Source organism: Miscanthus floridulus, chromosome 14 (assembly GCF_019320115.1).
Source record: "Miscanthus floridulus cultivar M001 chromosome 14, ASM1932011v1, whole genome shotgun sequence".
NCBI classification, from domain to species: domain Eukaryota; kingdom Viridiplantae; phylum Streptophyta; class Magnoliopsida; order Poales; family Poaceae; genus Miscanthus; species Miscanthus floridulus.
In genome coordinates, this window is record NC_089593.1 from 61,171,953 (window position 1) to 61,196,183 (window position 24,231).

The window sequence follows — 24,231 nt, forward strand, 5'->3', positions numbered from 1 at the left end:
GGATGGCCAAAAGAACCAGCAGGTGGATGAACAAGAAGTTTGGAATGATCGACGGGTTATCCAACATCATGTCGTTTGGCAGCTTGGCCATGCACTCCTAGCTAGCAAGCTCGAGCTGTGAAAGGGAGTCAAGACAGCCAAGACGACCCCTTTCTCCGCCTTGTGAATCTTATCATGATGTGATATTGGTGTACGTCATGTTATGAGATTGCTAGACTAAATTGTACAATTGCGTTATTGGCTACAACGAAGAATAAATCTACTATACCTAAATAGGAGGAACCCACTACAGGAATTTCTCAGTAAGCCACGTCACCTCTATGGCCCACAATTCCCACTTGTCTCTACCTTCTTTGATGCAGCGAAGGCCATTTCCTTGTAGCATATGAACAGACTAAGAACTGATCCAAAACCCTGCCATTCACGAGCTCATCCATTAGTGTGATTGATTGCATCACGAAACGGTCCAGGACCCGAACAGTCCATTGGTCAGATATATAAGCTAGCTTCGGCGAGTATCCGGACACGGTTGGCCTGGCAGAGGGGCGGGGTCGTGGGGATGACCAGCAGGCCGCGCGCGGCGGCGTGACACCACCAGCATGTGGGGAGAGGAGGGCAAGAGAAGAGCGATGCTCGCGCCACGCTCAAGAGGCGGCAGGGCGGCAGCAACTGAGGGCAGGCAATGGGAGAAGCAGCGGCAAGCCGGCAATGGCCTTCGTCCCGCGTTTCGCGGCACACAGCGTGTTCTCGGGAGCGCACCACGGTCACTCCAGGAGTCGCCGTCGTCGCCGGGCCAAGCGCTGGCTGCATGCTTGCACTGGAGTTTTGCCGGGCAAGACGGCAACTCGTGGCGGCGCTCGGCTGGCTCGCAGTCGCAACGCGCTGGCTTTTCTCTATCCACCCACCTGCGTGCGGCGTGTGCAATGACGTGTCCGGCACTCCGGCTCCAACGTTGATGGTTCATGTTGTACTTTTGCTCTTTGTAGGGCAAGCCCAACCATAATGTCATGTATTCGTATGCAAATGCTAAGCTGCATGCACAAGCTTTTGAATGGATCAAATCAAGCGCATCAATTTGTATAGAAGGAAGGTGATCGATTTGGGAAGAGATGGTGGTCGACAGTTCTGGATGAAGATCAGTCAGAGGTAAGATTGACCAATTTTAAAACCATTACTTCTAGGTAAAAAATAACGCAATGGAATTTAAGGAATGTAAAAATTAAAATCAATGGCAACGGAAAAAACATATATTTTTCAGCGATATAAAAAATGCTTATCTATTTTATGTATTGTAACTGTAATTACCAACATATAAGCAGCTACCACAGCCAGTATGTTTCCTGTAACAATCATGTGTTTTTTTTTTTCACGAACAACGTTTCCATTTCTTGATTTGACTATCTCCTGCTCCATTAACTCTCCATCTATTCACAGCTACAAAATCCCCGCGGCAATGCGCGGGTGTCGATGACGCTCGCTGCGGCGGCGCTGGGAAATCGGAGATGGGAAAGACGTGAACCCGCCGGACAGGCTGACGGCTCGGTAGAGTGATTAGGTTATGTCTTTACAGTGTAGTTGGCTGAGCTCTCTCTTCCTTCCCTTCCCTCTACTTCTACTCCTCACTGCTGGGATTGGGTTCGCAAATGTTACAGACCCATTCTGGGCCGGTCACTCTCTTGTTCTTGGGCCTGCTACGAGTACTCTTGGGCTCGGTGTTGACTGGGTGCGGCGTCGTGACACCCCCTCCCCTTGCGACCCGGCATGTCCCCAGGCCGGAGCAAACGGAAAGCGCTGCTGTATGGCCTCTGCATCTTCCTAGGTGGCGAGCTCCGCATCCAGGCCAGACCACTTGATGAGGAATTGAACAACGGCACCTGTGCGATGGGGATGGAGACGGCGCTGCAGTACTGCTTCAGGGACTTGCAATCCTTCTACCGACTCCGGTGGATCCACTGAGATAGAATACTTGGTCAACGGGGCAACCTTAAGTAGAGAGACGTGGAACACCGGATGAACAGACGACGACGCCGGCAGGTCCAGCTTGTAGGCGACAGCTCCAATCTTCTCCAGCACCTTGTATGGTCCAAAGTAACGGAAGGAGAGCTTCTAATGGGCACGAGGAGCAAGCGACGCCTGGACGTAGGGTTGGAGCTTGAGGAACACCATGTCGCCGATGTTGAAGGATCTCTCTGATCGGTGCTTGTCAGCATACATCTTCATGCGATGTTGGGCTTGGAGAAGATGTTGGCGTACCAGATCAAGCATAGTGGAACGCTCAGTAAGCATAGTTTCAACATTAGGTACAGATGAGGCTTCAGGTGGTGAAAGGCCGAAGTGGCGAGGAGGGTGTCCATACAGTACCTCGAATGGCGACTGGTTGAGTGAAGAGTGGAGACTGGTGTTATACCAGTACTCCGCTAAGTTGAGCCAGCGCAACCACTGCTTGGGGTAGGAGTGGACGGAGCACCGTAGAAACACTTCGAGGCACTGGTTCACCCGCTCCGTCTGGCCATCGGATTGAGGGTGGTAGGTGGAGCTCATGCATAGCTGGGTACCCGCCAAACGAAACAGCTCCTTCCAGAAATGGCTAGTGAAGATGAGGTCACGGTCGGAGATGATGTGGGTTGGCATGCCATGTAAGCGGTAAATATTGTTGAGGAAGACCTGAGCCACTTGTTGAGCGGAGAATGGGTGAAGTAGAGGCATGAAGTGGGCAAATTTGATGAATTTGTCGACGACGACCATGACGCAATTAGCTGCACCAGAACGGGGGAGCCCCTCGATGAAATCCATCGAGATGACTTGCCATGACTCCGCGGGTACAGGCAACGGTGAAAGGAGTCCTGGGTACTTGGCATGATCCGGCTTGGCCTACAAACAAATGGTACAAGAAGCAACCAGTTGTTTGATGTCAGATTTCATACCCTTCCAAGCGAACAACTTCTTGATGCAGTTGTAGGTAATAGGGAACCCAGAGTGGCCATAGATAGCGCTGGAATGTAATGCTTCAAAAATTCTCAGTTGGAAGGTCTTGTTGTCACCCACCCAAATGCGATCGCCAACGTGAATAACACCATGGACCAGAGTATAAGGCGGGTGGATATCAGAATTGAAAGGATCAAGATGCCCAAGAGGGGGGGGGGGTGAATTGGGCTAATTCTAAAATTATTTGCAATAATTAAACCCTACGGTTAGCCCACTTCACCCCTTCTGCCTAGAAAGTGTTCCTATTGTTCTACCGCACAAAAGTTTAGCAACCTATGTTCCAATCCTACTCTAACATGGCAATTCTATGAATGTAAAGACAAGAATTGAATTGCTCAAAGTAAATGCTTAAAGTAAAGAGAGAAGGAGGAACGCGGCGATGTTTTGCCGAGGTATCGGAGAGTCGCCACTCCCCACTAGTCCTCGTTGGAGCACCCGCGCAACAGTGTAGCTCCCCCTTGATCCGCACAAGGATCAAGTGCTCTCTACGGGTTGATTCTTCGACACTCCGTCGCGGTGAATCACCCACAACCACTCACAACTCGAGTTGGGTCATCCACAAGCTCCGCCGGATGACCACCAAGTTCCCAATCACCACCAAGCCTTCTAGGTGATGACGATCACCAAGAGTAACAAGCATGAACTCTCACTTGACCACGACAAGCCTAATGAGAAGGGTGGATGCACACTTTGCTACTCTTGCTTTCACTAATGAGGCCTCTCTCTTGGATTCTCAAATCTCAATCACCTCACTTGGACCTTGCTCTCCTTGGCACTCTCAAGGGTGTTTCTCAGATGTTGAAATGAGCAAAAGTAATCCCTTGAGTGAATAGAGGAAGTATTTATAACCCCTCATTCAAAATGAACCGTTATGTGCCTCTACGGGGTGACCGGACACTCCGATCAAGGTGACCAGATGCTCCAGTCAGTTCTCCCCGCCACTGAGCAGTTAAGTTGTGATCGGACACTGACCAGCGTTCAGTCAACACTGACCGAACACGTCCGGTCATGAAAACTGCCCTCTGGAACCTTACTGATGTTGACCGGACTCTGGCACCCAGCGTACGGTCACATTTCGCTCAGCGTCCGGTCACAACAAGATGACTTCACCTTAATTGAATGAACTGACCGGACTTTGCACCAACGTCTGATCACACCGGAACCAGCGTCCGGTCAACATTTGACCCTCCATTCACTTCCAACTCTAAATCATATGTGAATGAAGTTTGCTCCAATTGATCTTAGGGCTACTTAGGAGCTACCTAGTGCCAAATTTGATAAGTGTGCACCACACCTAACCCACTAGACTCACCTAGGTCAAGCTACCCGTCCATACCCCCCTTAATAGTACAACCAAAGGAAAAACAAAGTCCTAAACTACTCTAAGTGTCTCTTCAACTCCAAACGACACTTAGAACTAGTCCATCCTTAACCTTGTCGTCCATCCTTTGAAAACCAAAATGATTTCCATCGTAGGGGCATGACAATCATGATTGCCTAATCAATTGCCATTACCATGACCTAAATTAATTGCATCTGCAAAACACACGTTAGTCACAGTAATCTCGTATTGTCATTAATCACCGAAACCCAACTAGGGGCATAGATGCTTTTAATCTCCCCCTTTTTGGTGATTGATGACAATACAACCTCGAGTATGTAAAAGAGATGAGGTTTTCAACATGCTTGGTTCATATAAGCTTTTGACAATAAGAACAAAAGAGTTAGGCAAGCTTATATGACCCAAGCCAACATGATGTACTCAATAGATATGAAATAAGCATGAGTACAAGAAATAAAGCTCATTTGCATCGGAGTAAAACGCGGAAGCAAGGAAAATGAGCATAACCAAGTGACATGACATATATAAATATCAAAGTAGAGAGCACACATGTCACATATCACATAAATATCACATCACGTAGATATCACTATCACATAAATATAGTTCGATGCATGAAAGTAAAAATGAATGCATAATAGTGTATCACACATAAAAAACCAAATGTAATAGATAAGCTAAGCTCCCCCTAGATATGTCGCTCCCCCTAAGTCTATCATACTCGATCCCCTCTCCCCCTTTGGCGTCAAACACCAAAACCTAAGGGTCTATCAGCGGGGCTGCAGCGGACGAGTCAGGGGCTGAGGTGCGATGAGCGATCTAGAACTGGGCATCATCATCATCTGATCCTGAGCTCTAAGCTGTATGACCCTCTGTCAATGGAAGTGAAGATGAAGTGGTCTGGGTCGGATCTGGTACTGGTGTGGCCTGTGACTCTGTAGGTATCACTAAAGTAGGCGGCTCTGATGATGCAACAAATGAAGGGAGCATCTCTGTAGTCATAGTGATAAGAGCAACTGTGGAAGGACCAGGGACATGTAGATCTGGTGGAGTAGGCTACCCTATCAACTCACTGAATGTAGCACCAAGGCTCCTGGAGACTGGGGTATCTGGCACAAGCAACGACGAACTCTGTGCCAGTGTGAAGCCCATATGAAGAGGTGTGAACTACGGGGCTGGCACTGGCGAGGCAAACCACTTGAACACCTGCTCTATAGGTGAAGAAAATTGTGTCGCTGGCTGTCCCTGACTCTGAAGCCCACTGGGCTATAAAGCTAGAGTCATAGAAGTGGTGGTAGGCTAGCCGATCTGGGGTGAAGGCTGTGGCGATGGAGCCCCAATAGCAGTAATTACATGCTGCATAAATCCAAGTAACTGCTGCTGCATCAAAAGCTGCTGCTGCTGCATGGCCTACTGCTGCTGCTGGATAGCCTACTGCTATCACTCGAACTCATCTTGTCTGGCCTAAAACTATGCAAATGTAGCTACGGTCTCTTGGGCCTAGCAAGCCTGATCCTGCCTCATCCGCTCAAGTATGGCAAGAAGAGCGGGGTCTGTCTACGGTGCAGGTGGAGCTAAACTGGAGCTACCGGCCTCATGGTCATGTTGTCGAGGAGGCATCTGAGGAATATCCTAGTAGTCGTCATCTGAGTTATCACTGGGGTCACTCTCGACCATACCCTCCTGTTGAGCATCTAACTGTTCCTCCTCTGTAGCTGTAATGCCCTTGATAGTCTCATCCTACTGGGCTGTAGTCTCTAGCACCTCTAGGCAATGGCGCGGCTAGCTAGGTGCATTCGGCCTGCTGTGACAGAGCATCTGGGTCATGTTATATGCAGGGAACTCGATAGTAGCACCAGAATACTCTACCAACATCTTAGGAGGCCTCACTGTAACTGCCCTTTGAATTAGAAATGTAATCTAGTGAGCATAAGGCAGCTGATGATGACCCCTGAACCCCTCTACAAGAATATCCTCCATCTCTGATAGAATAAGATCCCAAATATCAAACATAGTCTGCTACATTAGAGAGTTTAGTAGCCACAACTGTATGCGAGTCAAGCCCTCGCGATATCCCATCCTCGGAAGCAGGGTCCTCCTCATGATAGCATCAAGTAGTCTAGCTATAGGAGTGAGGTCTCTGGGTGTCCTGCTCGACCCCTCACCGAATGGCTCTGTGAAGCAATGATGAACCAGATCTGTAGGAGGAACAAGACCGCCATGAGGGCATCTAGGAGGCGTTGTCTGACCATAGCAAACCTCATGTAGCCAGATGTGTTGCTCCTGAAGCCTGAGTATCTCTTTGACCCTAAAGCTCATCAGCCTGTAGCCTCTGCCTCTGAATGCAAAATGTATAAATCTGTGCTACGGGTCAATCCAAAGTGTAACATAGAACTCATGAACCCATGATGGAACATATCTGCCTGTTTGTTCGAGTAAGTCTGTCAGCCCTGGCAAGTAAGATAGGTAAGGGCGAATCTGCTCTCCTGCTGCTGCTACAATGGACTCAATGGATCAAACCCTCTGAGACCTGAATGCAACCCCATTGTTAAGATATGCATTATAGAAATCCTCATGCAATGGTGTATAGAACCCCTCAGAAGCACGCTCATCCCTCCTAGGCGGGAACTACTCCTCAAACTACACAAATCTGAGCTGCTACACCTGCTTGGCTATGGTGGCCCTCAAATCCAGATGAGTCACTGGAGGCAGACCCTATGGTCTAGGAGGTGGACGAGAACCCCTCCACTGTGTCTCTAGCCTCGGTGTCACCTAAGTACGGGTGCGACTAGAGCAGCGTAATTGTGGCTGAGATGCTGGATCTGTCTCCTCGGTCTGCTCTACCTCTTATGTCTGCTCTGTCTATTGCTGTGGCTCCCCCTAAGGCTGAGTCTCCTCTATAGCAACACGCCGTCCCTCAAGCATGACAGTCCTAGCTAGACTATCATGACGACGTTCAACTTGCTCAATGGCTACCCTCTGTGCTGGTGAAAGCTGATCTACAATGACAACACCAATCCGAGCACATCCTCTCTCTGCATACTCTACAGTGGCTACAACTGCTGTTGCTCTCTCTGTGTCAGCATCTGCATACTTCCTCTTCTTTGTTGCCTTTCCTTTCACATCAGTAGGCAAGCAAGGCAGAGGCCTCAGATCCTCATCACCTGGACCACTTCCGACGTTCTTGACACAAGCCATTGTTGAAGCTAAAACAAACTACAATCACAGACAAGAACCAACTATCACTGACACTTCCGAGGCTTGGCCTTGATCCATACTCGCGAGCTTGGCCCCGAGTTAATTGACAATTGCCAAAGTGACCTCAACAACACCGACTCACTGCACGATGGAATAGATTGGATATATGAATAATTTCAATATACATCTAGAGATACAAAACCCTAAGAAGCAAGCAATAGATACGAAATTAGAATCGAGGGCTTGCTACCTAACGAACCGGTGAACTGAAGAGCAAAGAAATGAAACACGGGGAACCACCAGGAATCAGCTAGGGTTAGAGTTTGGCGAGGCAATGTAGCGCTGGATCGGCCATGAAGAGGTGATGGATGTCAGTTAGGGTCTCTGGTGAGGATGCAGTGCAGGCGCGTGACTGAGTTGGGGCACAATGGCGCTAGGGCATGGGCAGGTGGCACGGGAGGCGACGCTAGGGCATGGGCAGGTGGCGTGGGAGTGCTACGATGGCGCAGGCGTGGATGGCTTAGGCATGGCGGTGCGGCAGGCGGTGAGGCGTGGCTATGCAGCGGCGGAGGCAAGCATGGTGGCGCGAGTGCGGGGAGGCACAGTGCAGCTAGGGTGGTGCTACAGATGGCAGCTAGGGCACTGCGAGGTGATGTCAGCGTGGATGCGGGTTTGGTCAGGCGGCGTGTATGGTGGTTGGGTTATATGGTGGCCCCCGACGGATTAGAAAAGGAAACGAGATAGAGTCCTAAAACCCCACGACATCTACCGACCAAATGCTCCGGTGGCAATGATTGGATGCTGTCACCTAGAGTCCAGTCGACTCTAGAGAGGTCCAAATCCCCTCAAGTCTCGACCAGACGCATTCGATCCCAACTAACTGGACGCAGCCAGTCGATCCTTAGATCTTCTTCTTCGCTTGACCGGACGCAGGACCACCATCTGATCGGATGCAGGATGAGCTCTATTTTAGCGTTCGGTCACTCCTTCGTAGCAATGGTTCACCACCGATGAACTGACCGGACGCTGGACTTCAGAGTCCGGTGCAACGTCTGGTCGCTCTTTTTCAGTAGATCTTCAAAGTTCCTTCGTGCTGCCTGTTCCCAATCAAGTCCCAACTTTAATAAGATCCAAATAGACACCAATTGAGACTAATGTGAGTGACCTCTCTCAAGCCCTCAAAAATTTTAAAGTATTTTGCCTTAGACTATAATTCTTTTTAAGAAAATAGGTAATAAAAGGGTGATTGAAGAGAAACAACAAAACAACATTCATGCATATGCAATGTAATACTTGAAAGTAATTCTGGTTGCTTGTCAAGTTTGATCCAAGGTTAAGCTTCTTCACACGCTTTTCGGCGGTTATCTTAACCATGTTAGACAAGCCCTAAATGCATTACCAAAGATTAAACATGTTTGTATATTACAATGCAATGCAAGGGACAACACAAGCTCATTTTCTAGTGAAGTTGCTAAAATCAAGCATATTGAGCTCATTCCTCAACTGACAAAAAGTAGCCTCATCTAGCGGTTTAGTGAAGATATCTGCCAATTGATCATCGGTCCTTACACCTTCTAATGATATATGATTCTTTGCAACATGATCTCTAAGAAAGTGATGGCGGATATCTATGTGCTTGGTGTGAGAGTGTTGAACCGGATTATTAGCTAGTTTTACCGCACTCTCATTGTCACACAAAAGTGGAACCTTTTCTAGAACTACACCATAGTCTAGCAAAGTTTGCTTCATGTAAAGTATTTGTGCACAACAAGCACCCGCGGCAATGTATTCCGCTTCAGCGGTGGACAAAGCCACACTATTTTACTTCTTGGAGGACCAAGACACAAGTGATCTACCAAGCAAATGACACCCTCCGGATGTGCTTTTTCTATCAACTTTGCAACCAGCATAATCCGAATCGGAATAGCCAACTAATTCAAATCTAGCTCCTTTGGGATACCAAAGGCCAATGCTTGGTGTGTGCTTAAGATACCTAAGGATTCTTTTAACGGCAATCAAATGAGATTCCTTAGGATTAGCTTGAAATCTAGCACACATACACACACTAAACATGATGTCGGGCCTAGATGCGGTTAAATATAACAAGCTATCAATCATAGAGCGGTAGAGAGTTTGATCAACCATTTTACCTCCCTCATCTAGGTCGAGATGTCCATTAGATGGCATTGGTGTCTTGATTGGCTTACATTCATCCATATTGAACCTCTTGAGAAGATCCTTGGTATATTTTTCTTGAGAGATGAAAATCCCTTCTCTCATTTGCTTGACTTGAAAACCAAGAAAGAATGTAAGCTCTCCAATCATTGACATCTCGAACTCCTTCGACATCAATTCACCAAACTCTTTTGCAAGAATCTTCATTTGATGATCCAAAGATGATATCATCAACATATACTTAACAAATGAAGATATATCCATCAAGCTTCTTGGTGAATAGTGTGGTGTTGACCTTCCCAATGGTGAAGCCCTTCTCAATGAGAAAATCCCGAAGACGCTCATACCAAGCTCTTGGGGCTTGCTTAAGCCCATACAGCACCTTGGACAACCTATAAACATGATTAGGATATCTAGGGTCTTTAAACCCGGGAGGTTGATCAACATAGACTAGTTCATTTATAAAGCCATTTAAAAATACACTTTTCACATCCATTTGGTATAGTTTCATTTCATGATGTGATGCATATTGATAGGTACTGAACTATTTCAGTACGGGAGTTGGCCCGATCTTCACGACAGTAGGTCACGATCAAGATAACTTGCAACAAGGCAGGGGAAAATAAAAGGATAACTTGCTGAAGAACAGCGGAGTAACTAGCTTTATACCTAGCCAAGGTTGGATGCGACCAGGCGACAGGGAGAGAGACACCGAGACCACAAAGACTTCGACTCGATCTCCGAACGACCGTAGAACCACAACCGGAGCTAATCCACACAAGGCGGGGCAGCCGTACTGGAACCTGCAAAGCACGAACTAGTGGATCCCAAAGGAATCTCTTCACAAGTCTAGGAAGAACAAGAGTTTGAGTAAACACTCGGCAGTTCGGCTGCAATATCACTGAAATTATCAATTCATCAAAAAGTCCTTTTCTAGTAGCCTAGTGGTGGTATTTATACTATAAGAAGTTTCTAAGATAGATGTGAACTGAAGAAACCACGTTTGAAGGTGGAAGGTCAACTGGCTAGAGCTTTTATGAGGTGATCTTCAGTTCCCGAGCGTCTTCTGGGCTTCTGTGTAGTTTTCAATATTTTGGTCATAACTCCTTCCTTCATAGCTTTTGGGAGACAAAAGATATGACTGTTTCATCTGGATGGTTCTATCATGCTGGTTTGACTCGAACGTAGCTCTTCTTTCTGATCCATCCTTGATGTATCCTTATCTTCCTCCTCAAAGAACCTGAGTAATAACAACATGCATGACTTAGGTAGCTCAAAATTACCATCAATGTTTAATTGAAATTCACAAAGTAGCGCTTGCACCTCTTGCTGTATTTTTCGGGCGTGGCTATGGGTGATTGGTCCAGTAGGGACTTGGAGTGGTGTATCAACTGGTGAGGTGGTCGGAGAGATCACCAAGGTCGGTGAAGTGGTTGGAGAGGTCGCCGAGGTGGTCGGAGAGATCGCCGAGGTGGTCGAAGAGGTCCTCGACGCTGGTGTGGTCACATCATCCTCCCCCCTTGAAAAGGAGTTGTCCTCGACTCTTCCAATCCAAAGAATGGAGATAGGTCGGCCACATTAAAACTGGTACTCACACCATAAGTACTAGGCAGATCAATTTCATAAGCATTGTCGTTGATCTTGCGTAGCACTTTGAATGGACCATCAGCTCGGGCTTGCAACTTGCTTTTGTGTTGTTCAGGAAATCTGTCCTTGCGTAGATGCACCCAAACCAAGTCTCCTGGTTCAAATAACACCTTGTTTCGACCTTTATTGGCGTGCTTCTCATACAGCTTTGTCATCTTTTCAATGTTTGTTTGAGCTCTATCATGAAGGTTCTTGACAAATTTGGCTCGCTTGCTTGCATCGAAGTTTACACGTTCCTGCATAGGTAAAGGCAAAAGATCTATGGGAGCAGTGGGTTTAAACCCATATACAATTTCAAATGGACAAAATTTAGTGGTCGAGTGTACTGCCCTGTTGTATGCAAACTCGACATGTGGCAAACTTTCTTCCCAAAGTTTCAAGTTCTTCTTGAGGATAGCTCGCAGTAGCATTGATAGAGTATGGTTCACAACTTTAGTTTGTCCATCCGTTTGTGGATGACACGTCGTAGAGAACAGCAACCGTGTTCCAAGTTTTCCCCACAAAGTTTTTCAAAAGTAACTCAAAAATTTGGTGTCACGATCAGAAACAATGGTTCGTGGCACTCCATGTAGTCGTACAATTTCTTTGAAAAACAATTCAGTGATATGTGAAGCATCATCGCTCTTGTGGCATGGGATAAAATGTGCCATTTTGCTAAAATGATCAACCACAACAAAGATGGAATCCCTTCCCCACTTGGTTCGAGGCAAACCAAGAACAAAATCCATGGAGATATCTTCCCAAGGCACAGTAGGGATAGGCAGAGGAGTGTATAATCCATGAGGGTTCACACGAGACTTAGCTTTGTGGCATGATTCGCAGTGAAGAACATGTCTCTCCACATCTCTTCTCATCTTTGGCCAAAAGAAGTGATCGGTAAGGACCTGTTCTATTTTCTTGGTGCCAAAATGGCCCATGAGTCCTCCTACGTGGGCTTCCTGCACAAGTAAAATTCGAACAGAGCACTCTGGAATACATAGTTTGTTAGCTCGAAACAAAAATCCATTATGCACATGAAAGTTTTTCCATCCTTTGCCATCTCGACACTTGGAATATGGTTCAGCAAAATATGAATCAGTTGTATATAAACCTTTTATGTTTTCTAATCCAAGAATCTTAGTGTCAAGTTGGGTTAGCAAAGTGTGACGTCGAGACAACGCATCTGCTACAACATTCTCTTTTCCTTTCTTGTACTTGACAATATAGGGAAATGATTCAATGAATTCACACCATTTTGCATGTCTTCTATTCAGTTTCAGTTGTCCTTTAAGGTGTTTCAATGATTCATGATCTGAATGTATCACAAATTCTTTAGGAAAAAGGTAATGTTGCCAAGTTTCCAAACTCTGAACAAGAGCATATAATTCTTTATCATAAACTGAATAATTTAGAGTTGGACCACTTAGCTTTTCACTGAAGTATGCAATTGGCCTTCGTCCTTGCATGAGCACACCTCCAATCCCAACTCCACTTGCATCACATTCTATTTCAAATGACTTACCAAAATCTTGGAGTGCAAGGACTGGGGCTGTTGTTAACTTCATCTTCAATTCTTCAAATGCCTTCTGTTGTGCTTCTCCCCACTTGAAGAGGACTTCTTTCTTTGTCAGCTCATTGATTGGTGCAGCAATCATGCTGAAATCCTTCACGAACCGCCGATAGAAACTAGCAAGTCCAAGGAAGCTTCTTACTTGGTTCACGTTCTGTGCAGGTGCCCAGTCCCGTACAGCCTTGATCTTTTCTTCATCTGCCTCCACTCCTTGTCCTGTAACAACAAATCCAAGAAAGACTACCTTGTCGGTGCAAAAGGTGCACTTTTCAAGGTTAGCATACAATTTCTGTTCACGTAGGACAGCAAGCACACATTGGGTATGTTCAACATGTTCATCAAGAGACTTGCTGTAAATTAAGATGTCATCAAAGTAAACGACAACAAACTTGCTAATGAAAGCTCTAAGCACATGATTCATCAATCTCATAAATGTACTTGGTGCATTGGTTAACCCGAAAGGCATTACCAGCCATTCATACAACCCAAATTTTGTTTTAAAGGCTGTTTTCCATTCATCTCCTTCTCTCATGCGAATCTGGTGGTATCCACTTCTTAAATCAATTTTAGTGAATATGATAGCACCACTAAGTTCATCAAGCATATCATCCAGCCGAGGGATGGGGTGTCTATACCTTATGGTAATGTTATTTATTGCTCAGCAGTCCACACACATCCGCCAAGACCCATCTTTCTTAGGCACTAAAAGGATAGGAATAGCACAAGGTGACAGACTTTCTTGTACATACCCTTTTCTCATCAATTCTTCCACTTGTCGCTGAATCTCCTTGGTTTCTTCCGGGTTGGTGCGGTAGGCAGCATGGTTTGGAAGTGAAGCACCGGTCACAAGATCAATTTGATGTTTGATTCCTCTCTTAGGTGGTAGTCCTGGTGGCACTTCATCTGGAAACACATCTTCATATTCCTGTAATACATCAAAAACAACACTAGGCAAAGTAGAGGGTAAGTCGTTAGTGACAAGAAAATTGTCCTTGTACAAGAGTACATAGAACACAGCATTGGGTTCACTCAATTCTTTTAAATCCCCTTTCCTAGCCATCATAACTAAACCCTCTTTTCCCGGTGTCTTGGTTCTTTGAGGCTGTGGGGTTTTATTTGGCTTTGGAATCTCTCCCTCACTATTTTTGTGGGTCACTCGCAGGTGGTTCTCGCTCTCTCGCTGTTTCTTCTTAAGATCATCGTTCAAAATTTCCTCCAGTGTTAAAGGAAGCAAAGAAATTCGCTCTCCTTTGTACATGAAAGACAGCTTATTGGTTCTTCCAAAGATCTGAACATCACGATCAAATAACCAAGGCCTTCCTAACAGCAATTGGCATGCTTCCATTGGAACCACATCACACTCCACATGATCATTGTACCACCCAATGGAGAAGGAAACGGTCACATATTTGTTACACGTAGCGCACCACAATCATTTAACCATTGCATCTTGTATGGAGAAGGGTGGCGCCGCTGTTTCAGTCCCAATCTTTCAACTAATTCTCGACTTGCAATATTATTGCAGCTGCCATTGTCAACAATGATTCAGCACAACTTGTCCTTGATCATGCCCCGGGTGTGAAAAAGATTGTGCCGCTGATAATTCTCTTCTTGGACAGCAGTAACACTAAGCACTCGGCGAGAAATGAAGCAATTGTTGTCTCCATCATCAGGTTGAATTTCATCACCTTTATCTTGCATAATTTCTTCATATATTGGAGCTTCTTCCTCAGGTTCACTTTCAGATTCCCATTCACCTTGCTCATTTATAATCATGGTCCTTCGACTAGGACATTGAGCAGCAATATGTCCTCGACCTTGGCACTTGTGACAAATAATGCCTCGGGTATGGGAAGAAGAAGTAGCAGCTGATGCAACAGAAGGGGTTGCTGTGCTTACAGCAGGACGTTGCTGTTCTTGCTAAACTGCAGGTGAAGAAGCAGTAGAAACTATGGTCTTTGCAGCACCAATGGATGGAGAAGGCCTAGTAGCAACTCCTTGTGATCTTCCCCCACCAATAAAGGTACCAGACTGCTGCCGACGCCATGGAGCTGAAATTGATTGGCTCCCATAAGACCTTCTTCGTCCCTCTTGCTGAATTTTTCTCTCGGTGCGCATAGCTTGATCAACAAGGTCTTGCAAATTATGATATGGAAACATCTCAACAAAACCTGAAATTTCTTCATTGAGACCATTCAACAATCTTGCCATTTTTTATTCTTCATCTTCTCTAATTCCAGATCTCACCAAGAGTAACTCCATCTCCTTGAAGTAGTCATCAACAGATTTTGATCCTTGTCTCAATGTTTGTAACCTATTGCGGAGGTCACGCTGATAGCTTGATGGCACAAAGCGTCTTCTCATCACTCTCTTCATCTCAGCCCATGTGTTGATGTGATCACGTCCCAACACATGTTGATTTTCTTGAACTTGGTTCCACCATGTGAGAGCGTAACCTAAAAACTCAACAGAAGCAAGGTTGACACGCCTCTGATCAGAAAGATTGTGCACTCTAAAAATCTAATCACATTGCTCCTCCCATTCAATATAAGCATCAGCATTTTCTTTCCTTGAAAATTTTGGAACACTCAACTTTACATGAGCAATGCTATCCGGATCATCTCTATTGCGACGACCACGATGATTTTCCCCTTCAGGACCAGCACCACGACGATGTTCATGTGGCTGTCCAAAACACCCATGGTGACCAAAAGGATTTTCATTATCATCAAATCCCGCCTCATACTCATCATGAACCTCATCTTCATCTTCAAATCGTACATGACATCCATGTGCATGACGGCCACCACGCTGATTATCAAAACCAGCACGGCGACCACCACCATGTCCTCCATGGCCATCGCCAAAGTGATCAAATCCATGGCCAAAACCAGAATTCTCATCACCAGACTCCTCCCGATGATTTTCTTCATGACGACGATGTGGTCCTCGGCCTCCCTCCACGGGAAGACAAGCGTCAAGCATCCTCTCCATCACCTCCACCAGCGAGTTTGCCATGTGGCGCACCTCAGCCCGTGTGATAGGGGGCTCCCCATCTCCATGGTTGCCACCATGAATACTCGAATTGGATCCTGCCATGTTAGACTAGTTGCAAGAAAAAAATTGGATTAGGTAAATTTGTGAAAACACTCGATCTCACCTTTTACTTACCCAAGTTCTTTCCTGATCTCAAGGACCGTGACAGTGCTGGTGTGGCAGCTTCAACGGAGGTGGTAGAGAGGTCGTAAGGATTACGAATCGAACGTCCTGGTTCAGGTTTTTGGTGGAGCTATAGGTGGCTAACAAGGAGGGCTACGGTACCGCCAACCGAGTGGTTTGATGTGCTCAAAGATACGACGTTGCTGCTAACAAGATCACCACCAACTCAAATATGTAATCTGAAATTTTCAGCAATACACCGCAACATAGATCCTTCAAATTCTTTTCACTTCTCTCTCTCTCCTTTTGAAACTAATCTTTCTTTCTTCCCTTTTTTTTGATCTATTTTTTAATAACACTGACAGCGGTAACGAACGAAACAACTCAAATTATATATAAACGATGGTGACTAGCAACTTGATGAGCACAAAACACAACGTAACAGTACCACGAAATGGTTATAGGTATTTTTTTTGGTGGCTTTGGACTATAGGATATGATTAAACACAAATATATGAAGTAGATTAAACAAGGATAACAATGTGGATGACGGAAAGACCTACCATGTCAATCCAAAGCTCTGATACCAGATGATAGGTACTGAACTATTTCAGTACGGGAGTTAGCCCGATCTTCATGACAGTAGGTCACGATCAAGATAACTTGCAACAAGGTAGGGGAAAATAAAAGGATAACTTGTTGAAGAACAGCGGAGTAACTAGCTTTATACCTGGCCAAGGTTGGATGCGACCAGGCGATGGGGAGAGAGACACCGAGACCACGAAGACTTCGACTCGATCTCCGAACGACCGCAGAACCACAACCGGAGCTAATCCACACAAGGCGGGGTAGCTGTACTAGAACCCGCAAAGCACGAACTAGTGGATCCCAGAGGAATCTCTTCACAAGTCCAGGAAGAACAAAGAAGAACAAGGGTTTGAGTAAACACTCGGCAGTTCGGCTACAATATCACTAAAATTATCAATTCATCAAAAAGTCCTTTTCTAGTAGCCTAGTGGTGGTATTTATACTATAAGAAGTTTCTAAGATAGATGTGAACTGAAGAAACCACGTTTGAAGGTGGAAGGTCAACTGGCTAGAGCTTTTATGAGGTGATCTTCAGTTCCCGCGCGTCTTCTGGGCTTCTGTGTAGTCTTCAATATTTTGGTCATAACTCCTTCCTTCATAGCTTTTGGGAGACAAAAGATATGACTGTTTCATTTGGATGGTTCTGTCATGCTGGTTTGACTCGAACGTAGCTCTTCTTTCTGATCCATCCTTGATGTATCCTTGTCTTCCTCCTCGGAGAACCTGAGTAATAACAACATGCACGACTTAGGTAGCTCGAAATTACCATCAATGTTTAATTGAAATTCACAAAGTAGCGCTTGCACCTCTTGCTGTATTTTTTAGGCGTGGCTACGGGTGATTGGTCCAGTAGGGACTTAGAGTGGTGCATCAGCTGGTGAGGTGGTCGGAGAGGTCACCGAGGTCGGTGAAGTGGTCGGAGAGGTCGCCGAGGTGGTCAGAGAGATCACTGAGGTGGTTGGAGAGATCACCGAGGTGGTCGGAGAGCTCGCCGAGGTGGTCGGAGAGATCGCCGAGGTGGTCGGAGAGATCACCGAGGTGGTCAGAGAGGTCCCCGACGCTGGCGTGGTCACATCACATATGCAAGGAGGTTACGAATGGCTTCTAGTCTTACAACCGGTGCAAAGGTCTCTCCAAAATCCAACCCTTCAACTTGAGAGAACCCCTTTGCAACTATTCTTGCCTTGTTCCTCACAACAACGCCTTGATCATCTTGCTTGTTGTGGAACACCCACTTTGTTCCAATGACTCTTGCACCTTGTGGACACTCTTCAAGAGTCCAAACTTCATTGCGGGCGAAGTTGTTCAACTCTTCATGCATGACATTTATCCAATCCGGATCTTGAAGAGCTTCTTCTACCTTGGTAGGCTCAAAGCAAGAGATAAAAGAGTGATGTTCAATAAATGAAACAAGTTTTTGAGATCGAGTCATTACACCCTTTGATGGACTCCCTATGATGAGATCTTGTGGATGAGCTTGTAGTAGAGGTGAATTTCTTCTATCAACCACTTGAGGGAGAGGTTGTGGAGCATCAATATCTTGTGCTTGTGTCACCATTTGCTCATGGGAGACATGAGTATCTTTATTTTCTACTCTCCCATCTTTATCACCATCTTGTGGCACATTTGATGAAGAAGGTGGATTAATCACTTGTACATCATCTTCATCATCTTGAGGCTTGATGTCTCCAACCGGAATATTCTTCATGGCTTCCCTCAATGGTTCATCACCTAAATCATCAAGATTCTCATGTGCTCCTTGGGAGCCGTTAGATTCATCAAATTCCACATCATATGTTTCTTCAACCAAGCCGGTGGCATGATAAAATACTCTATATGCTTTGGACTTTGATGAGTAACCAACAAGAAAACCAATATCACAACATCTTTGAAACTTCCCTAGGTGTTGCCGCTTCTTGTAGATGTAGCATTTGCAACCAAACACCATAAAGAAGGAGACGTCTGACTTCTTCCCATTTAGCAACTCATAAGGTGTCTTGCCAAGAAACTTTTGTAGGAATAGACGGTTGGATGCATACCATGCGGTGTTGATTGCTTCCGCCCATTGAGCTTTAGGTGTGTTGTACTCATCAAGCATTGTTCTTGCTAGTGTGATTAATGTCCGGTTCTTTCTCTCAACTACACCATTTTGTTGAGGAGTATATGTTGCGGAGACCTCATGCTTGATCCTAACTTTATCACAATAAGCTTCAATGTTTGTGTTGTCAAATTCCTTTCCATTGTCACTTCTAATCTTCTTGAGCTTCACTTCAAACTCATTTTGTGCTCTCTTGGCAAACTTCTTGAAGCATGATGCAACTTTGGATTTGTCATGAAGGAAGAACACCCATGTATATCTTGAGTAGTCATCAACAATCACAAGACACTAAAGATTTCCTCCCAAACTCTTGTATGTTGTTGGTCCAAATAAGTCTATGTGAAGGAGCTCTAGCACTCTTGTGGTTGACATGAAAGCTTTTGTAGGATGAGTGTTTGCAACTTGTTTGCTGGCTTGACATGCACTACAAAGCTTGTCCTTCTCAAATTTCACATCCTTCAACCCTCTCAACAAATCATTCTTCATTAGCTTCTTGAGTGAGCTCATCCCAACATGAGCAAGTCTTCTATGCCATAACCACCCAAGTGTTGTTTTGATGAATAGGCATGTCTTCAAATTAGCATCTTCGGAGGTGAAATCCACTAGATATAGGTTGTTGTATCTAAATTCCTTGAATATCACTTGATCATCATCCTTCTTAGATACAACCACTTCCTTCTCGGTGAATAGGCATTGAAAGCCAAGATCACACAATTGACCAACGGATAGCAAGTTGAAGCTCAATGAAGCAACATATAGCACATTTGAGATTGAATGATCATTTGATATTGCCACTTTGCCCAATCCTTTAACTTTGCCCTTTGAATTATCTCCAAATGTGATTCTTTCTTGTCCATCTACTTCTTCATCTAAGGAGGTGAACATACGAGGATCACCGATCATATGTTGTGTGCGACCACTATCAATTACCCAATGACTTCCACCGGTCTTGTAGTTCACCTACACACAAGAGATCAAGCTTGTTTAGGAACCCAAACTTGTTGATGGCCCTTCACTTTCTCAACAAGTCACTACAAAAAATCGGGGCTTGTATGACAAACCGGAACTGTCATGTAAAGTACATAAATTGTCATAAAAAGTACTTTATGACGAAAAAGCAGCGTCACGCCGGTTGTCATATAACGACCGTCACATAATGTACCTCATGACGATTTTATGGGCCACCGTCACAAAATGTCAAGACCTTTTGTGACGGTAACGTTCTATCGTCACCTATTGTTACCTTTTATGATGACTATAACTGTCACATATTGTTTAGTCAACGCATCACATAATGTACGAACCGTCACAAATGGTACGTGGGAGGATAGGTTATTATGACAATAGGGTAACGTCAAATATTGTGAGCCCAACATTTCTAGCCCAGGCCCATATTATGGGCTAACCCAATTGAAACAATAATAAACCATATAACCAATTCCATAATATCATAACGACCATACAAAGGCGCATGTTCCAGAATACATGTTTCCATACAAAATTACAACAAAAACATGAACACAAAATGATCCAGCCAACTAAACAAATTCTAGCAGCTAGCGTCAAGTTCCAGCCAGCACCTAGAGCCAAGTTCTTGCACCAAACAAGTTCCAGCCAGTAGCCAACAGCTAGCGCCAAGTTCCAGCCAACAGCCCAGCAAACAACGCCCATGACCCTATCTGTTATCTGAAAAGAAACAATGAAGAGGAAAAATGTACTATGCAAATGCTAACTAAAAGAATCACACTTTCCAATTGTTGGCATATTCAATTGTGTTTGAATGATCTAGATAAAAAAAATTTAAGTGAATATTGGTTAGCAAATTTCACTAAATAAATCACAGGACAGATCAAAACATGCAGGTATGTCATACGACTTTTTATCCTGTTTGGCTAAGCAATAAGTTGCAGAAACACACAATACTATTATATTATAAAGAAACAATTCTTTGCATCATTCGAGCAAGAGGCAAATTATCATGGCCAAAGCAGCATATCCTTCAATGGTATTATCAATCAATTTATTTGCATTTCTACATAACAAGCAGAGCTTGTCACTACAAGCAGAAAAAACCAACAATATTCAACATGACACTAGACATCTGTTACCACACAAATTTAGCAGACTTGGTGACTTACGAGCTAATTCCAGCTGTAATAGAATTTGGGAATAGACCTGAATCAATATACACATCTATTACCACACAAATTTGTAGTAAAACAGCAAGACAAATGAAGGAAAATGTAAAATAACAGATGTAATGAAATTTGAGGAAATAACTAGATCCATAAAGTAACCGTTAAAACCACACAATTTATATTAAAACAGGAAGATAAATGCAAGTACAGGGACAATGGACAGCAATAGGCAATTGTGATTGACATAATAGAAGTACTCAGTAGGGAAATCTTTGAAGCTGCAAAGTTACACCCAACTAAATAATGCAAAGATAGAAAGTCACGGTGACACCACTTGCTTGATTCATTCTAGAATCATTTCTTTCTTTCTATTGTTCCTTGCAAAGTTCACCTAAATGGTTTCCCTATATTGGTTAGAAAAATTACTTCACTAAATATGAAAGAAACTAGCAGGTACCCCCGTGTTTCGCACGGGCCAGCAAGGTGGAATTATAGCACATCATATTATACACATGAAACAAAAAGATCAGTAACATTAGTTACATATATGGGTCATCATTTGAGCCCGTCGTAGGATAATGTTAGCATAGTACAGGGCTGTCTCAGTTGGACATGGATACTCATTTCAGCATGGGTGAAAGAACTTTTAATGTTTGGCGAAGTTGTGCACCTGTCGAGCGATATGTTCCATCAAACTGGTGAGTAGGTTGAGGAAGAAGACATCACTGAAGAGCTAGGAACTGTGCAGGAAGATTTTGAAGTATGTAGTTTAGTTGACGAAAAATCGATGGATACATATATTTGCAAATCGAAGGACAATATAAGGAAGATTTTGAAGTATGTAGCATGTAACATTATATCAACATTTAGTAGTTAGTGTACCTATTGCAGCAAAAATAGGCTTTGTCATAGTGAAGTGTTATCATATAAGCAGTGAGCCATTTAGTAGGGTGGTTAGGATAATTCACAAACGTAATAGGGTGACAATGAATCTGTTATAAACCACTAAAAGATGCAGCGGCGTAATACATAGTGGGCAAGCATGGAAATGCAAAGTGTTTAGTTAGCAGGCATAATACAACAGCGGCAACAGATGGAAATTTTTTCTTATGTAACAGGCATGATACAAAAGCGGGATCTGTAGAGACCTTTATTTTTGGTCAACATCAGTGTACGTGAGAAGTACGTTCCCTCACACATATCTCCACATTTCACCTAGAGCAATTGGCTGTTGTGTACTATGCAAAAGCTGTTTAAAAATGCAAAGGGGAATTTGTAGAAGGCAAGACATGGAGGCTTGTTTTGATAAATGGTGCGGAAGATATTATGAACGAATCATGAGTCAACAAAATAACCTTGTAAGAGGAGTCACGCTGTCGCTGTGGATTATGGAACAATTATCTGGACAGACCATGTAGCCTATGCATGCCTTAGATTAACCTGAAATATAGCAAGCATTGTGTGAGGGACTAATTAATTGTGGCGAGGTCTTATTGAAATCAAAGCTGTGCAATGGGGGTACTTGACTGAGAAGAATGGATGGACACATCTGGTGTTTGTAGTTTGGTTCAGGCCAGAGCAGGGGAAACAATGAGATTATGGTGTACCTCGTACTGGAAGCGTGGAAGGCCCCGGCGCCAGGATCTAGGGCTGAGAGGAACAGAGACTGGCAGGAGAGCCGCCAGCCGCCGTGCAGCGCAGCCGTCACCGCCGCAAGGCAGCGGCGGAGCTGCCGAGGAAGTTGCGCCCGAACTCCGTTGCCTGGGAGCGGCCGAGGAAGATACGCCCGTACGCCGTCAGTCTCGGAAGGGGTGGAGCAGTAGAAAGACTGCAGGGGTCCGCCCCACCCGATTGCGGCAGGACGTGGGCGAGCGCGGATGTCGGTGGTCGCTGGGGTGCTGCTGCAAACCAGCCATCGCTGTCACTTCCTACTCCCAGGATGCACGCGCCATGGATCTCGTTGCTCTTGCACAGTGAGGATGAGAAAGAGGAGCAGGTGTTGGGGCCGGGCTACTCGGTGGGGAGGCTTCCCCAGGACCTCACGCACATGCTCCTCCGCGCCACCCATAACCGGATCGAGGCCAAATGTCCTCCTCCACGCAGCCGATGGCCAGATCGAGGCCGGGCGCCCTCCTCCATGCTGCCCTTGGCTGCTCACAGGAGAGGGGGTTATGCTGAGGACCAGGGCCGTGGCGGCGCAGCTCGTAGGCAGCCATGAGATGCAGGTGGCGGCGCTAGTGGGATGTGGGATCGAGGTGTGGTAGGTTTTGCTGATTGGGGACAGTCGGAGGAAGTGGAGGCGCAGGAGTAGGGTGCCGTGATGCAGGGAGTGGATACAGGGAGGGATGGGTAGGGTTTCTGGAGTGTTTTTATTTGGGACCTAATGTATCTTGGCCGTCCGTTTTGATCTAATGGCCAAGCACGTGGGAGGGTTGGGTTTGGGCTAAATGTAATGCTTATTCTGGAGCCCTATGTGGCCCAATATTCATTTGTTTTTTTATTTTTCTATTTTCAAAGCAGATATGTTATATAAATATATTGAGTACCAAATGAATACAAATGAAAAAGTTGTAAATACAAAAATTATAGGATAATAACAAATTTCAAATAAAAAATATGTCAACAATATAACAATTGTTCACAAATGACACTTTGAAACTCTACTGTTTACTAACACTTTCTCAAATGAAAAAATGACCTATATAACAATTGTAGATATTGATGAGTTCTAACACCTTTGTATTCAAAAGTTTTTCATCTGAGGTCATTTAGTGTCTCGTTTGACAAAGTTTGACCAAGTCAAATTTTAAATTTAAAAAAAATGACACTTTGACACCAGTTTTTGAAACTCTAAATGGTTTCAAATAGAAAAGTCATGAATACCAAGTTTGTTAAGCTCATCAAGATCTACATTTGTTGTTTTGGTCAACTTTTCATTTGACAAAGTTTGAACCATTCAAATGTTGGATTTTTAAATTTTGACTGCTCCAAACCAGTTTTCGAAACCCTAGGTGGTCTGAACTAGAAAAGTCATGAATACCAAGTTTGTACAACTTATCAAGATCTACAATTGTTATATGGGTCATTTTTGCATTTGAGAAAGTGTTAGGAAAGTTTAGTTCTAAATTGACAAGTCTCTCGTATAGTTTCATAAACTCTATGTGAGATTCATGATTTTGTGACTAGTGTTTACTAACACTTTCTCAAATGGAAAAATGACCTATATAACAATTGTAGATATTGATGAGTTATAACACCTTTGTATTCAAAAGTTTTTCATCTGAGGTCATTTATTGTCTCGTTTGACAAAGTTTGACCAAGTCAAATTTTAAATTTAAAAAAATGACACTTT

The 24,231-nt window shown here is 44.6% G+C and overlaps 1 protein-coding gene across 1 annotated transcript; it reads right to left on the bottom strand.

Annotated features, from left to right (window-relative positions):
• Positions 1-1,815: 1,815 nt before the first annotated feature.
• LOC136503539 (uncharacterized) lies at positions 1,816-15,757 on the bottom strand. Its single transcript, XM_066498583.1, has 7 exons — positions 15,495-15,757; positions 15,144-15,210; positions 13,632-13,821; positions 12,849-13,112; positions 7,304-7,533; positions 2,254-2,871; positions 1,816-2,073 (listed from the first exon to the last, which is right to left on the bottom strand). Exons 1-7 carry the CDS (start codon positions 15,755-15,757, stop codon positions 1,816-1,818), a joined length of 1,890 nt encoding a protein of 629 aa, XP_066354680.1.
• Between the last annotated feature and the right edge of the window lie 8,474 nt (positions 15,758-24,231).